A 17,497-nucleotide genomic window follows, 5' to 3' on the forward strand; every position below is an offset into this window, starting at 1 on the left:
TGATAGTATTGGTGGTTACTTAAAAAATAAGAATAATTAATTAATTAATTAATTTTAATAAATAAATAATATAATTATAAGCCAAAAATAATTATTCAATCATAAACCTTTTTACAACTAGTAATCTAGTATAACAAATGAGAAATATAATACTGATAGGTATAGATTATGAGAGGATGGGTGGCCCATGAGCCATTTGACTCCTAATTATGTGTTCGGAAACGAGGCCCAAAAAGAACAATAAAAGGCAGAATATAAATGAAGAGAGAAAGGTAATTGGTTTGGGAGAATTAAGAAGATATAAAGAGGGGGACACTTACCAAGGTAACAGCCCAGTCCTCTTGTCTTGTCTCCTCTTCTTATATCGCTCACTGTAAAATCCCTCCCACACCGTTACATTCAGCACTCAATCGCAGGCTCCATCAACCTCGCATTTATTGGTATGTATGTATGCTTCATTTCTTCTTCTACACCATGTTTTCCTCAATTATTCTCTGACCCTTCACTTTATGGCACCCTCGTTTATTCTTGCAACCTAATTTTCTTTAACCGGGGTCGAAAAATATTCAACCTCGGCTCTATAGAACTTATTTGTCGGGTCAAGTTTTAGGCACATTGTTTAGGGTTCCTGTTTCTTTGTTCGTTTTTAATTCCAATATACGGGCACCCAAAACTAGTGAAATTTATTTCATGGTGTTATCTCTGGGGTTTCTAAGATACTGATAGCTCTACACTGTTTTGATTGGATTAGTCTGTGGAGGGTTTTCTGCTCAGATGTCAAACAATCCGCAATATCCAGGTTTACAGGTACTGTATCTAGAACTAGAAAATTTTGGCTTTCCTCTGCCACTTTTATTTTAATGCCGCTTTAATTTTCATTTGAGTTATAGGTCGAGTAAGTCTTGAATGAGCTTCGCGAGAGCTTGATGTAAATAAACGAATTTTTGTTCTCCATTTCCGAGCTATATAGTCTAGTCATTGAACCTTTTCTTTTTGTTATGAAAGCCTCTTCGGCCTCCTATTGCTGGTTCAGTGGATCCTCCTCGCAATTTTGTTCCACCTATGCCTGTTCAAGTAATGCCACTTTCTTTTTAGCTGTGATCGTACTAGCTTTATGTCAAATTTCATTTTTCTGAAGGAACTTATTTGTTTCTGCAGTTCCGCCCTGTTGTTCCTACTCAGCAGTCTCAGCAGTTCATGTCAATGCCTTCTCAACATTACCAACATCAACCTGTCGGCCATGGTGGTGTTCCTATGATGGGTGTTGGAATGCCTCCACAAAATCAACAGCCCCAATTTACTCAACCAATTCAACAGTTGCCCCCGAGACCTAGCCCACAGTTACCACCACCATCACAGGCAATTCCATTGCCTGTTGCTCGTCCAAACATGCACATTCCATCAGAATCAATGATGCCTCAGCCTGATTCTCAAGCTCCAAATGGGTACACACCAGGTTTAGGTGGTCCGGGAATGCCACTCTCTTCATCGTATACGGTAAAGTCCTGGCTTGTATGTTGTAGTGGATAAGCTAAAAGCCTAAAACTCTAATATGCGAATGCTGATTAAAGGATTGCATATATGCAGTTTGCACCATCTACTTATGGTCAAGTGCAGACTAATTTTAATTCTACCGGCCAATTCCAACCTGTTCCTCAAATACATGCTCTCACTGGTTCTTCATCCCACAGCATTACCACTGGTGCAACTCTTCAGAGCAATGGTGGACAACCTCCAGTTGCACCTGTCACATCTTCGGTACGAATCTTACTTGCTTTTGACTTAACATGGATTCAGGGTTTTGCCTCTTATGTATCAGCAGAATTTTATGCAGTCTTAATTCTCTTTCAGGGTGCCATTGTCCAGCCACAGCTCTCTAAGAATGGCTCCACAGATTGGATTGAGCATACCTCTGCTACTGGAAGAAAGTAAGTGATATTGCATATTCTTTAAATAATTTATAAAGATTATGTTGGTTCAATGGATCCATGTAGATGTCCCTATAAAGTCGAAAAAGGCCCTGTTTTTGTTTGCTAAGTGAAAGAGAAAATATTGTATACTGGTACTATCTATTGTTGTATCCAAGGTACTCAAGATTGACTCTAACCGAACTCTAGTTTGATTTTGACTGAGGCATGGCTTTTGTTGACCAAGATCTGAGTTGTACGGACAGTTCCTTCCTGGTGCAAGTATGATGTGGCAAATATGGGTTAGGTACTTAGAGACACTTCAAAAGCTTGAGTCAACAGAGGTTAAGCAAAAATAATGATAGTCGATATGATAAACAATAAATCCATTAGTTAGCGGGACACATACCATTTCTTGATCGGATGTCAGTCTCAAGCCTTGCAGCAGTTATGACAACAATTGTGGGCTTTTGTGTTGCAATCATGACAATTTAATTGCTGCAATGCTTGAGGATTGACATCCAATCAGGAAATGGCACGTATTCCACTAACTAGCACATTTATTTCTAATCGTTACTATGCCCAAATTTCTGCTTATTTGAGTGTTGAAGTGCTTTTGCAAGTAGTACCCAACCTACCTATGCCGCAACTCAGCTTCACTGAAAAGGAAGACCACTGTCCATACAACTTGATTCTCAGTCGTACAGAGCGTACCTTTGTCAAAGTCAGACCAGAGCACCCTCAGAGTCAATCTCAAGTACCTTGGATACAACAAGCATATTACTCAATGTGGAATTACGGTTAAAAGTAAACACGGAGTAAAGTGTGGATTACACAACTATTTAATTAAACATTAATGTTGCTATTCCTTTTGGGCACATATAATTATGCTTGAAATATTCTTTTCATAGTGTTTAGTTGGAGGGAAATAAAGGATAGATTATATAAGTAAAATGTTAATTCAATGAACCAATTATATAAGAGAAATTACCATATATACGTATACATTATATACGCCGATCCCCTTGTTTGATGTTACCATCAATTGTTAAATGTTTTGGACGTTCATTTGATGATTTGGGTTAAATTTATATTCTCCTAGTAATCCATATTTGCCTGGCACAAAAAGCATCTGTAGTAATTGTCTACAAGTGTCATGGTATAAGTTTTCAATTTATTTTGCAGATTTTATTACAATAAGAAGACTAAAGTATCTAGCTGGGAGAAGCCTTTTGAATTGATGACACCTATTGAGGTGAGTCATGCAATTATTGTCGTATTGTTAAATGACTTGTTAGTCATACCACTGGATCTTTTATTTATTTGGTTCTGCCAAAAGTTATGATGTGTATATCTCTCTTGGTCTATTATGATATTAGCTGAGTCAACATGTTCAAGATTAATTGTTATGTGCTTTCTATTTGTCCATGTCTGGTGAAAATACTCTGCTCCATTAGCTCACTCATTACTGAACAGATTTTCTCTCAGGCAGGCAACCATCAATCTTGACTTTTACGTCTTATTGTAAGGTCAGTGTTGTGATAATTGCCTGTTGGACTGTCTGATATCAGTTTTGTTTGTTTTCCTTGGTGATGCTCTTGAAGAATTTTCTATTCCAGTTTTTCTAATCTAGAATAAAAATCATGTTCTATAAATTAGAAAGAATGAAAAAAGACAGTCAATGGTGCCCAAGTTTATTTACTGTATCCATTCTTAAAAACAATTTATTCTTCCAGGATTTTTTTTTTTTTTTTTTTTTTTTTTTTTTTTTTTTTTGTGGTTGCGTTGGGCATTTAAAAATAATTTGTTGACTTCTCATTCATGGTTGCTTATGTTTGTTACTTAGAGAGGTTATGTTTATTTGTTGAGGTTTGCTTCTGAAAAGAAAGTGCTGTTTCTTCCCCCTTTTCTTACGTGTGCACATATTTTTACTTTTAATGTGATTTCTGCAGTAGATAATTTTTGTTTTCCTTTTCACTTTGTATGCATTGATGGATAATATATAGATTATATTGTTGCATTAAACAAGGAGAATGGTAATGATAGACACCTTATTCTATCCTTTTCTATTTGTGATAAAATGTCAATCAAATCATTACTGTCAAAATCAAATTCCTACCTAAGATCATGAGGGGGCATAGATCATGGGAACATGGCATGGATCAAATGATTCTACCAAAAAGTAAAACTATATTTAACAAACATAAATAACAAAAATAAGCTTAAAATCTCTACTAAATTTATGTAAACTTAAACTGAAAATGCATAAAAAGTCCAATACAAACTATTAGTCATAGACTCAAAACTCGCAACTTAACATTTCCAAATATAAAAGACCATAATAGTTAATTGCTCTCTGTAGCAGCTCGATTGCGGTGCTCCAGTGCCAGAGTGGCAAGTTCTTCTATAAAGAGCAGGCTGTGTTGCAGTTTAGCATCACACCTGTAGCAGGGTGAATTGCAACGATATCACTGCCATTTGTGGCCACTACTGGCTTAGATACAACCCCCTTTGTTTCGCCCCTTTTCACCCCTCTTTTATTTGACCTTTTTTTTTGCACGCACACACATTTCGAAAGGGTAAATGACACTGCTCTCTTCCCTCTACAATGCAAACCCAGAGTTCCCAACCGTGTTTCTGGCCAACCCATGGTACTCCAATGGAGTTTCCAGCCAACCCATGGCACTCCAGTGGGTTTCCAGCCAACCAATGACCCTCTGGTAAAGTTTCTGACCAACGTGCATGTGAAACTCTGAAACACTGTTCTCCGGTATCCCATTGTTCACATCATTTGGGGTGTGTTCTGTTCTTGTGAAAGAGGGATCTATGCTTTGTTTTATTTTCTTTCTTTCATGTATTTTTTTTGGCTTTATATTACTCGACTCTTGCTGTTATTAAGCATTTACATATGTGTGTGTGTATAATGTTAAATATTAATTATCTTATATAAATGAAAAATATTAGATTTGAAGTTATCCTGTTATCCACAATCTTGTTATCTAATTGCACCGTGCCACAATCTGGGATTGACTACTATGCAAAAGGCACAAGTTCTTTGTTAACCCAACACATAAAACTCAAAATACACAAAACCAGACAGACCAACTCTAGATAAATACAAAAAACCAACACAACTCAGAAGAACAAAATATAGTTCTCAAGCACAACAGAGCAGGTCAACACAGCAAACCAAAGCACTGAAACAGCAGGAAAAAAAACCCAGAGGCAGTCAGCTTTGAACAGAGCAGCACTAGCAGAACCAGTACCTGAAACCAGAACTAGAACAAAGAAGGAAAGAGAGGGGAAACTGGACTGAGCTGGGAGAATCAGTCGCAGAGAATAGAAGAGGAGAAAAGGCAAGTCAAGATGAACATGAGATTAGGGCTGTAGGGTATTTTCCAAGTGGGTTTGGGTGGGTCTCTATTTTTTTTCTTTTATCATATTCAGTTTTTGTCCTGTTCAAAATCTTATTTTTTCCCCCTTCAGTTGCAAGATAGGATCATGTGTATCCATGATTCTATAATCAAACTTGTACAATCCCGTTGTTCCCATCAATCGCAAGCAGCTCTAGAAATCATAGGATCGAGAAATCTTGTGATCCAATCTGAGATTTTAACGACAATGAATACAAGGCTAAGGTGATTTTGAATGAGATATTTCTCTTTACTAAGCTAATTCAATGTTTTCAAGGTTCTCTATAAGTAAGATAGGCATTCCACTATATTCATTTTGAGCTAATTTCGTTTAGTAAAGATTTTGAGCATATGATGGTTGCCTTTTGTTAGTATCACTCCAAACACTTCGTAGTTGTTTTCTTTAATGCCTTTAGGACTTCATATCTTTTAATTTTACCTTACTCAAATCTACATGTGTGACTCCCATAGCTTTAAGGTGCTTACAGGTACATGCCGTGCTACTCTATTGAGAGGTAGGATATGCTGTGGGTCTTTGCTGGTTGCTCTACCTACTATATTGCTTGAATGTTAGTAAATTCTATCATCGTATTATTGTCCTGATCATTAATTCCTTTTTCATGAATTTTGTCACAATTTATCAATGAATGCATAGCTAGTTGCCACTTGATAAAATGTGCATCATATGCTTCTAAATCTTTGCACAATTTTTGTACTTGTATTGTATTACCAGTTTCAAATATTGTGTTTCTTACAATAGTTGAAATGAATGTCTGAGGCAATTATTTTTTTTCCAAATTCCAATAGAATGCTTCCAATTTTTGTGTGGAATATCCGTAATGTTAGAATATGGGTGTTGATTTTTTTCATTGTTTATTAATTTGGCTCACACCATATTGAGCTTGGGTTTCTGCCGTGACAGCAATGTTAGGTTGCCTTCTATTTCTTCTATGTACTGTTTACTGGTGTCTGTTTTTAGGTTCTTAGATAGATTACTGTAAATAATATTTGTAAAAGAAATTTACAGGTATCAGGTGCATTTATTATCAACTTTTGGTATGAATGTAAGGTGTAGTTACATAATGAAGATTCAGATCATCTTGTGCACTTCCTATGACTCCTTTAGTACTCCCGTCTATACACAATATGCTCTGTTGGGAGGATTGTGATTAGCAAGATGGACTTTGACAACATTGCTGGTGAAATGGTTTGGATCACTTGGATTTTTCTGTTAATATTGTGCAAGTAGGAAATTGAAAACAGAAGTGTCTGATTTTAGGATCTCAGAAAGGTTACTGTAAATGATATTTGTAAAAGAAATATACAGGTGTATTTATTTAATGGACTATTGGAACAAATGTAAGGTGTAGTTGCATAATGAAGATTCAGATAATCATGTGCACTACCTACGGCTCCTGTATTGCTCCTGTCTATACCAAATATGCTCTACTGGGAGGAACGTAATTAGCAAGATGAGTTTGACAAAATTGCCTGTGAAATGATTTGTTTCACTGGATTTTCTGTTAATATTGTGAAAATAAGACAATTAAAAATAAACATTGTGGAAGCTGACTTCGATCAACATTACTACTAAATATTTAAAAGTTTCTACTATGTAGAGACATTTGTCACAGGATTTGTCTTTACAGGCTACTATTACTATCTAAGCAAATACATGACTTCAAAATTTCTGTATCTTCAGATGACCTGTTTTTGGAAATATTTAATTGGTTTTTATTTGCTGAACTCCATAACATAGAAGCATAAGTGACTGGGTAATAGGAATTACAAATTCCATAAAATATCACTTGACTTTTTGCTTCTTAGAAATTTGAAAAATTTAAGGAGAGTAATAGGTTAGTTGTCATAGTGCTTGATGTGAGTTGGGCCAGTTGGCTAGTTAGAACTTTATCCTTTACCTTGCCCGTTTATTTCCTGGAACTATTGTTCTTTTATTCACATTCTTGCTTTATGAGTTTTGAATTTCTAATTTTCTATTATGAGATAATAATCATTCTTCTTTTGAAAAGAAATCTCTTTGATAAATGATTTATTCATTGCATTCTTCTTATTTTGTTAGAGGGTAGATGCATCAACAAACTGGAAGGAGTATACTAGTCCTGATGGAAGAAAGTGAGTCTTGGTTTCATTAATGTCCTTTTCTTCCTTACATTTTTAATGTTCATTTCTAATTATTTTATTTAATGAATATTCCATAGGTATTACTACAACAAGGTCACAAAGGAATCTAAGTGGTCAATTCCTGAGGAACTGAAGGTTTCCACCATTGAAAACAATGCTGTTTCAAATACTCTTCTAGTTATTTTTCTCATTTATTTTTGAACTCATTTTTTTTCTGCAAATTATTATTTCCTTCAAGTTGGCCCGTGAGCAAGTTGAAAAAGCAATTGTCAGTGGAACACGTCCTGAAGCATTACTGAATTCTCATACTCAACCCTCTCCGACACCTTCTGTGACTGAAGCAACACCCAATGCAGATAATTCATCTTTAACCAGTCAAGGAGAACCATCAAGTCCTGTCTCAGTTGCTCCAGTTGTTACTACGTGTATAAGTAATCTACAGTCTGCGATGCCTTCTGGACCATCTACTTCTCCATCTGCAACCCCTATAGCTGGAACAAAAGTGGATGAACTTGAGGCTCCTGTAAATACTGTCACACCATCAGATACTAGTGTGGGAAGTGATAAAGCTGTTGTTACTGATATTAACACTGCTAGAACACCAATGTATTGCCTATTTTACTACTTTCTTGTTTAGTCTTTATTTCATTTCTGTCTAGTGGCATGCAATTTTTATTGTGTATGGTAAATATTGTAGGAATGATGCTAACAACGATTCTTCTCAAGATACTCTAGGTTCTGCAGATGGAGTTCCTGCAGAAGACAAAGAAGTAGGCTTCTCTCATTGTTGTTTTATTGTGTTGGATGAGTTATGTTTCTGGTGCTAATCAGGCTGATTAGTCTTAAATTTTGTAGGATGGTAAAAATGATACAATTGGGGAGAAAAGTAATGATGTGGCTGCAGAAACAAAGGCAGTTGAGCCAGAATCCCTAGTTTATGCAAATAAGATGGTATGATAAAAAAATATCAATATTTTATTGCTATCTCTGTTATGTTCCTGGGCATTAATGTTAATCATATTTCCTTAATAGGAGGCTAAAGATGCATTTAAAGCGCTCTTGGAGTCTGTAAATGTTGGATCTGACTGGACTTGGGATCGGGTAGAGTAATTTCATTGATATATATTTTAATGTCATTTACCTATATATAAAATTTCAATTTATTAAGTGTTTCTCTTTTTTATATGATTTGCTTGACATGGACATTCTATGCTTCAGGCCATGCGTGTAATAATTAATGATAAAAGGTATGGTGCCTTAAAAACACTTGGTGAAAGGAAGCAAGCTTTCAATGAGGTACTTATTATATAACTTTGGAGAGGGCTCTTATTGCTTTTATTTAGGCTCAAGTCTGAGTATTTTGATCTAGAATGGTTTTTCTTTTATGTCCACAATCCCCATTATTTCTTCTGACCAATCTAACACTTCTCATTCTCCCAGAAGTTTTTTAAGAGGAAAATTTATATCAAATTACTATTTTAATTCATCTATATAATAAGAATATATTTATGCATGATTGTTATTAAGAGAGAATAGGTTACTGGGGACAATCTCGTTCATGTCACACATCCCTACAAGGTTGATCTCTACGTCTCTTTTAATTGCATGGGATGGGCAGATTCTATTCTTACCAATATCCCTAATCAGTACTGTTTATAAGATGGCTGGATTACTTTTGTTGATAAAATAATAACATTGTTACTCTTTTTTCTTTTCAGTACTTAAATCAAAGGAAAAAACAGGAAGCGGAAGAAAAGCGTACGAAACAGAAAAAAGCACGGGAGGATTTTAAAAAAATGTTAGAAGTATGTTTACGTGCTTCCATGTTTCTTTATAGCTGTGTGATATATTGTTTCCTTTATACCTTTTTTTTGCTAATATATTAAATTATGTTCCAGGAATCCACAGACTTGACTTCATCCACTAGATGGAGGTTTCTTTTTTTATTTCATGCTATTCATCTTGATTTGTTTTATGAAATTTTCTGTGACATTGCATGCAGTTGATATACTCAAAGGTAATTATTCTTTGTTAATTTTTTTGGACATCACTCAGTAAAGCAGCATCTATATTTGAAAATGATGAACGTTTCAAGGCTGTTGAACGTGACAGAGATCGCAGGGATATGTTTGAAAGCTTCTTGGAGGAACTTCTGAACAAGGTGCATTCTACTATCTCATACTTCAACCATTTATAGGACCTGTGTGCATTTGGCATGATTTGAATGTTTCCTATACATGCCCATATTTGTTGGTGTTAGCTTACACATGCTTACTTTGTCCGATGATGATATATAATGTGTTAGTCTGTAGAATCTATACTGCACAAATAATTGTTTTTCTATTTTCCATTTTCGTTATTTAGGTTTTTTTTTTTTTTTTTTGGAGTGATCAAAAGTTGGTTATTGTGAATCCAAACTTTTTTTTTTTTCAATGATAATTTGCTTTGAGTCAGCTTTAGCTAAATTATACTATGGAAGGTGAAGTCTTTATGAATTGGATAATAAAGGAATTGAGAGTTTAGATAAGATTGAAGCTTCCTTTCTTGCTGGAGATGGGACTGTGATGTTTTGTTTTTTGGTCTGTGATGAATGCATTTTAACTTACTAGTCATTTGAAATGCTTTGAGTAAATATCTTTTTTTTTTTTTTAATCAGGAAAGAGCAAGGGTACAGGAGGAACGAAAGCGAAATATAATGGAATACAAAAAGTTTTTGGAATCTTGTGATTTTATAAAGGTAAAATAGTTGTATTTGGTCATTAAATTTCTAAAGATTTTCTGTGATGTTTGTAATAATATTCACACATCTGTCACTTTCTCCACAGGCCAGTACACAGTGGCGAAAAGTTCAAGATCGCTTGGAGGCTGATGAGAGATGTTCTCGTCTTGAAAAAATTGACCGCTTGGAAATATTCCAAGTAATTATCTGTATTTAGCTTATTCTCAAATGAAATTTTCTGCCAATCTAATTTGACATCTTTAATATTGAATTTTCCTGCCAATATAATTTACATTTTACCTTTCAGGATTATTTACGTGATTTAGAAAAGGAAGAGGAAGAGCAGAAGAAGATTCAAAAGGTGCTATTATGTTCATCTTCTTTAGGGACCTATAGGTATCTACCCCCTGCTTTCTCTATTTTATTGCATAATCTCATCATATCTGTTCTTAATCAAAATAGGAAGAATTGAGAAAGACAGAACGTAAAAACCGCGATGAATTCCGCAAATTAATGGAAGAACATATTGCTTCAGGCATTCTTACAGCAAAAACTCACTGGCGTGATTATTATACAAAGGTTAACTATCCATTTTATGGTTATTCAGCTTTTATTTTTTGTTGTGTTCTAAAATGCAAAGTTTAAACTTTCTGCTAACTTACATAATGTTGTTACCTTGTTTCTGATTTGTTGTCTAGGCTCAAATTTTTATTATGATGATGGTGTTGATATAGTTTTGAGCGGTCTTGTAGGTGAAAGATTTACATGCTTATATAGCAGTTGCATCAAACACCTCAGGTTCAACACCAAAAGACTTGTTTGAAGATGTTGCTGAAGAGCTAGAGAAACAAGTGAGTATGCTAAATTGTCTTTTTGGTTGGTCTTGAACTTTGTCTAGTAGTTTTTTCATGGGCAAGATTTCTATGTTTTTGGTCCTTTAGGATATCTCCCACATTTAGATATCTATTTATTGTTAAGGCATAAAAAATACTATTTGATGGTTCTTTTAATTTCTCTCCCATTAAATCATGAGGCTGAACATCTTTAGCTAGAAGCTTGTACATCCATAAAGATTTACATCAATCTATGTGGATTAAAGATATCCCTCAGCCATAAAAAATTTCATTATACATATCTTGCTGTATTGAATATGTTGTTCCTTGACTTGAGAGCTGGGGGACTTGTACTTTCATGCATCCTGCAAGATATGGATGTACTTTCATGTACATTCATAAAGATTTTAAGTTATCCCACAGCTGTAAAAAACCAATTTGTGTTCAAATGAGGCTTCGATACACATCTATCTATTCTGAAAACAGGTTGTTCCTTGACTAGAAAGGGTCAAGGACTTGTACTTTCATCATGCTCCCTGAAAAAAAAATTATCATTGATAAAAAGTGATTCTTATAAAATGCCAATCTTATTTTGTATTTGTATATTCCAGTATCATGAAGAAAAAAGTCGAATAAAAGATGCAGTGAAATTGGCTAAGGTATGATGAATTAGTCATTTGTGGTTTCTGCTTAACAAATATTTTCTGATTGATGTGATGTTATCTTGCTTCTCAGATCACATTATTGTCAACCTGGACTGTTGAAGACTTCAAATTAGCTTTATCAAAAGACATTAGTTCTCCACCAATATCTGATTTCAACTTAAAGGTAGGTAAATTGGTGGAATATATATATTTTTATCTTCTGTTTTATGCATTCCAGTATTAAATTTCTTTACATGTCTCAAATCTCATACTATTTACAAGTTTTTTTTATTACAATGAATGGTGCCTAAAACTTTTCATTTGTTCTAGTTTTGCCCGTTATACTTTAGTTTATATCTTCTTCTTTACATGCTTTTATTTAGGCATTCTCTGTGTGTGTGTGTACACATGTAGGGAGTATATTAGGTGAGAGGAGGTAATCTTGATCATTCAATTTTATATGGATAGATAGATGCAGATAGGGACTGAGTTTTACTATTAAAGAAATGGGACGCTAGCTCCCTACACTAAAAATGAGTTTTGGAATTCTTGAAAGTAGGGTTGTGAATTGTGTGCTATAGCACTGCTATCACTGCCATTTTCTGTTTACATCATGTTTTCATGTTGTGACTATTGTAGCTGCTTTAGTGTTAGAGATTATCTGATTCACGGTAGTTGCGAGCACGAACCTATGAGGCTTGAAAGTGAAAACCCCTATATATCCCCATGATACAGTGATACTGTATCGTTAAAGGTGAGGATTTTCATGATTTCTTGTTATGCCTTCAACAACCAAACCAATGTAAAACACCGATATGACGAACATGCATCACCCACAGACAGTATTTTCACTCTTAATATAAAAAACTTGGGAAAAACTGGTTATTATGATAATTGGGGACAGTCTTGAGTTACTCTTTTTGTTCTGTCAAATCCATGGTTGACTTTTATGAATTTGTTTTAAGAGTAAGTTACTGTCCTCAATATTTGTTTCATTAGTAGAGTGACTGTAAAAGGTATGACCTCTTAAAACAGTTTAGCTTTTATGAGTTTGATTCTAATAATTCTCGGTTTGGATTATAATATACATGCATGCTTGGTCTGATGCTTTGCTATCCTGCAGCTAGTGTTTGACGAGCTACTTGAACGGGTGAAGGAGAAAGAGGAGAAGGAAGCTAAGAAGCGTAAACGTCTTGCAGATGATTTCTTTCATTTGTTATATACTACCAAGGTGCAGTATTGTGGTCATCGACTACTGAGTTCTGTTATATTATGATGATTGGAAATAAGAAATATTGTTTATGCTTGTCTTTTATCTACTTCACCACAGGACATTACTGTGTCTTCAAAGTGGGAGGACTGTAGACCACTTGTTGAAGATAGCCAAGAGTTCAGGTCTGGATCAATGATCAATTTAAATATTAACAAAATTTGTATTTTTTCTAATGTTTCCGAAACTAGAGTAGTGTCATTGAATTGTTGATGGTTTAGGGTTTGATCCAGAGCTTTATATATACATGTATATTCATATAAATATGCAATGATTTCTAATATTATCAAATTGCATCAAACACATAACATATGTAAAATAATTATATCTTACACACTATAAATATCACCAAAAGGGTAAAAGATTTGGTTTATGTGCATTTCAAGCTTCAACTTTTGTCTATGAAAGGTGAAGGATATAAAAAAGGAGAGACTAGGTTGTGGGACATTGGTAGAGATATACATCATCCACTTGATGATGGTAAAATTGCTTGAATTGACAGAGCTGTCTTCTTAATAAACCAAACATCGAAATTTTTTTTTCCCTAGATGATGGTAATGGGGGATAGGCTAAGAGGGTGATACAATAAGAGCACTAGATAGTAATTTAGTGATGATGCTTTTGAGTCATAAGCCATTGTATATGATAAAAACTGGTTTTAAGTTCTACCAAAGATATTTTTATTAATATAGTTAACTTGATATGGGCAAAAACTGTATTTTCTGTTGTTATGATCACAAATATATTTTTTGTAAATTGTAATCATCGTAGTTATGAATTAATGAGAAAGAATTAATTAATGTCTCTTTCTTTACCAATATTCTACATGTATATAAATTTTTCTATAAAATTTTATTAACATATCCAAAATGTATGGTATCCTAAATTTTGAAAAACTTATCATATCTACATATCCGTGTCATATCGTACCCGTGTCGTACTAAGCATCTAGGCTTCATAGCCAACCTTACAATGCAAGTTACAAATTCAATAGAAACCAGGCTTCCTTGGTAATTGGTATTAAATTATATAATGTTTACACAATGCGCACACACAATGTAGCTAGTGTTGTAGTTACATGTGTCTAGTTGAGAGAGGAGGTTTTTTTCTCTTCGACTTGTTAGTTGAATCGAACCAGTTCAACTAGTCAAACTGTGACTTTGTACCTATTTGCTTAGTTCTTGACCAGTTTTGCTCAAATGTTGGGCTGGTTGGTGAACTAGTTTGTGGATCCACTTCAACCAGCTGATCTGGTCTGGTTATAAAAGCTATGATATTTGCTTTCCAACAAATTTTTTTATTCTGGAAATAAAAAAATCCCTTAAGCTGGATAATTTATTTGATGAGTGGATGCAGGGGATTTAGGCTTTTATCAACTTAAGTTTCATAGAATTATGCCATATTTGGTGTAGAAAATGAGTATTCTGCAAAATAAGAATGAATGGAATGATCATGCTTAGTTCACAGTTTGGCAGCTTGACAAAAAGTCAAGTGAAACTGTTGTATGGTATAGTAGTCAATGTCAATCTCGGATTGTGGTGCAGGGAAGCTGACCCCAAAAATGGGATAGTGGATAGTTGGATGACCACTATTTTAATTTTTTTTATTTACATTAATTAATTAATAATATGTAATTGTAAAAAACAAAATTAGATTATAGGATTTATTTAAAATAGATTGCAAGAAATGAGAAGTAGATTGATAAAAAGAAATGAAAAGTATATTGATCCCAAAAATATAGGAATGACTTAGATTATTTAAAATTGATTGCAAGAAATGAAACGTAGATTGAGTTGAAAAAAAAAGAAAAGAATATGCTCTAAAATAAATGAGAATATATTAGGAAATAAAAATTAAATCTCATTTAGTGGAGCTTGAAATCGCAATTTCCACTTTTTGGAAGGAGTGTTGATTTATAGTTCTATAGAAGAAGTCCATGAATGATTATTCCGTGCTATTTCTTCTACCAACAAAATTGGGAATTTCTATTCCATGGTGTTGAAATTGTGGGCTTTTAAGAAATGAATGAAGTAATTGAATATTAATCACAACGTGTTGGCAAAATCAAAAGGCTATTCTTATTTATAGTCTTAAGGTTGTACAAAGGTATATACATGAAATTTGAAATTACAATCAATAATATAGGGAATAGGAAAAAGTAAAAAAAAAAAAAAAAATTACAAATAAGGAAGCTGATTTTGCTAAATATTTCATTGCATTAATTCTTCAAATGTCCCGTTAAATGCAAATGGGTGTGAAGGAAGTAACTTGAGTTTGGATACTAGGTATGATAATGTAGTCAAATGAGCTCACCAGCAAACACGACAGTGCAGTGTTATCGAATGATGTTGGACTGGGAGATAAGTGTGGTGGTCGATGGTAGGGACTAGAGACATATGCCAAGTTGGAACTGGTGAGGGATAACAAGCAAACAACAAAGATAAGTAGATGATGATGAATGTAGTAGAGAGGCAAGTTTAGGAATAGGTACTTGTGAACCTATTAATGTGAGGCATGGCGAAATGGGCACTTTTGACTAATATGAATATATATATATATATATATATATATATATATATATATATATATATATATATTTTATTTGGAACTTTAGGTAAACTGTTAAAATTATTTATTTTGAATACTAATGATGAATGTCTTAAATCATATGTGCTTTCTAAGATTTGAGCATTATTATGAATTAATTAGTATTGTATCTGGTATATCAACATATTTTGGGTTGTCTGCTTTGCATGCCCTCTGCGATTTGCTGCTGTGAATTAGCCTACATATCTTGAAACTATTTCATAACATAGTAACCTTCAAGTTCCTGTTTCTATTTTTGTCGGGTGTGCATGTTTTTTTAGGTCTATTGGAGATGAGAGCCTTTGCAAGGAAATATTTGAGGAGTACAGTGCACAACTAAAAGAAGAGGCAAAAGAGAGTGACCGGAAACGGAAAGAAGAAAGAGTATAAATTCTGCTCATTGTATTTGTATTTGAGATTTATGCTTGTCATTTATTTTCTCTTATGAATAACAAACTATATATGAAGTGCGAAATTGCTGTGGATAATCAGTTAGCTCGTTGATTGCTGCCTAGTTCCAATGACTAGGAATATCAGTTTTCATAATTGTCACTCATGATTGTTGTATGCTATAGTACCGATTCGTGGATTTGTTCTACTTTTATCTTGAAATCTTGCTTCACGAAGTGTCATCACAGATGAAAGCATATTGTGCTCAATTTTTGCTGTTTATCTTTTTTCTTTCAAGGTGTAGGTGAAGTACTATTCTTGTTAATAAATTTCTCTTCAATCTCTAAGAAATAATAAGTGAATTTTCCTAGTAAATACAAAGTGCATATTTTGAATATATACAAAATTTCCAAATCCTCTGCAGTAGTATTTTAATTTCTTCATTATGAATCTTTTTTATTGTTAGGCATGTAGTAGTTTCAAAACCTGGATAATAATATCTTAAACTGATTTGACCTTCTCTGTTAATATAGTCTGTTTGAAAAAAAGGAGAGTCACTGGTTACCTAATAATATGTTTTCTGCAGGCAAAGAAGGAAAAAGACAGGGAGGAAAGAGAAAGAAGGAAAGTGAAGCAAAGAAGGGAAAAAGAGGGAGGGCGTGAAAGAGGGAAAGATGAGGCGCATAAGAAGGATAAAGCAGACAGTGACAGTATGGAGTTAACTGAAATCCAATCCTCCAAAGATAACAAAAGGTCTGAAGATGATAATAGAAAACAAAGGAAGCAGCGTCAAAGTCCCGAGCAAGAAATGGATAAGGAAAAGACTAAGAAATCTCATGGTCATGGTACTGACCGCAAGAAGTCAAGACGTGTATGTAGATTTATGACTTGGCTGTCTTACAAATGTTCATGATTGCTATCATATATTGTTCTCTAATTATCTTCTGGTATTTTGGTTGTATTTTTTTTTTTTTTTTCTTGGGATAAATGGAGCAGCATTCATCCAGTCATGAATCAGATGAAGGACGGCACAAAAGACATAAGAGAGGCCACCGCAGAGAGGGTGATCATGGAGATCTTGAAGATGGGGAATTTGGTGATGATGTGGATAGATGGTAGCCATGTTAATCTATCCGAATTCCTATGATTACCTTTTGTTTAGCTCAATATGTATTATTTTTCAAAAACAAAATTATTAAAATATCAATTTTAAGAGAACTTCCTTGTATTCTAATGTTTTGCACTGAGGAATTTGCTACTAGAATGAAAGGTTAAGTTCACACATGTGGAGCCCAGTTTTTGCAACTTGCTTTGATTGATAATGAATTTTCTCATGTCAAGTTTTCACAAGATCATGTTCAAATCTTGTATCTACATCTCTTTTGATAGATATTAAATATTTGATGCTTATTTAATGCTAATCAGGAAATAGATAGATACAATATTAAAATATAACTTGTGTATGTACAAGATTAATGCCTATGAGTATTATGCTATCTTCACTAGTATCGCTGTGTTAACTAAAATGGGCCGAATGTTTTCTCATGGGCATGATGGGTAAATAAGCCCTACTATGTTAGCTTCAATTGGGAG

The 17,497-nt window shown here is 34.0% G+C and overlaps 1 protein-coding gene across 3 annotated transcripts; it reads left to right on the forward strand.

Annotated features, from left to right (window-relative positions):
- Window positions 1-281: 281 nt before the first annotated feature.
- Window positions 282-17,188, forward strand: LOC109792657 (pre-mRNA-processing protein 40A). Of its 3 annotated transcripts, XM_083060180.1 has the most exons (30): window positions 292-440; window positions 752-807; window positions 891-928; window positions 1,006-1,074; window positions 1,159-1,497; window positions 1,588-1,758; window positions 1,852-1,928; window positions 3,093-3,162; window positions 7,401-7,453; window positions 7,540-7,597; window positions 7,701-8,068; window positions 8,160-8,232; window positions 8,318-8,413; window positions 8,495-8,563; window positions 8,681-8,758; window positions 9,181-9,267; window positions 9,361-9,395; window positions 9,518-9,623; window positions 10,119-10,199; window positions 10,288-10,380; window positions 10,489-10,542; window positions 10,644-10,760; window positions 10,934-11,032; window positions 11,626-11,673; window positions 11,750-11,842; window positions 12,782-12,889; window positions 12,989-13,053; window positions 15,796-15,898; window positions 16,491-16,775; window positions 16,901-17,188. In XM_083060180.1, the coding sequence occupies exons 4-30, from the start codon at window positions 1,063-1,065 to the stop codon at window positions 17,021-17,023; spliced, it is 2,961 nt and encodes a 986-aa protein (XP_082916306.1). In that variant the 5' UTR covers window positions 292-440; window positions 752-807; window positions 891-928; window positions 1,006-1,062; the 3' UTR covers window positions 17,024-17,188. The 3 variants fall into 3 exon arrangements, with proteins under 3 accessions (XP_020207674.1, XP_082916305.1, XP_082916306.1); XM_020352085.3 differs by lacking the exon at window positions 891-928 and having other exon boundaries at window positions 282-440; XM_083060179.1 differs by lacking the exon at window positions 891-928 and having other exon boundaries at window positions 291-444.
- Window positions 17,189-17,497: the final 309 nt, after the last annotated feature.

This window comes from Cajanus cajan, chromosome 7 (genome assembly GCF_000230855.2).
Source record: "Cajanus cajan strain Asha chromosome 7, NIPB_CcT2T_4, whole genome shotgun sequence".
Taxonomy (NCBI): Eukaryota; Viridiplantae; Streptophyta; class Magnoliopsida; order Fabales; family Fabaceae; genus Cajanus; species Cajanus cajan.

Bases quoted from the DNA above. Each gene is read 5' to 3' on its own strand.
- LOC109792657 (XM_020352085.3), top strand. From the start codon at position 775: ATGTCAAACAATCCGCAATATCCAGGTTTACAG. The intron at 8,233-8,317 runs GTAGGCTTCTCT...TAAATTTTGTAG, and splicing joins TTCCTGCAGAAGACAAAGAA to GATGGTAAAAATGATACAAT. The intron at 10,761-10,933 runs GTTAACTATCCA...GCGGTCTTGTAG, and splicing joins GGCGTGATTATTATACAAAG to GTGAAAGATTTACATGCTTA.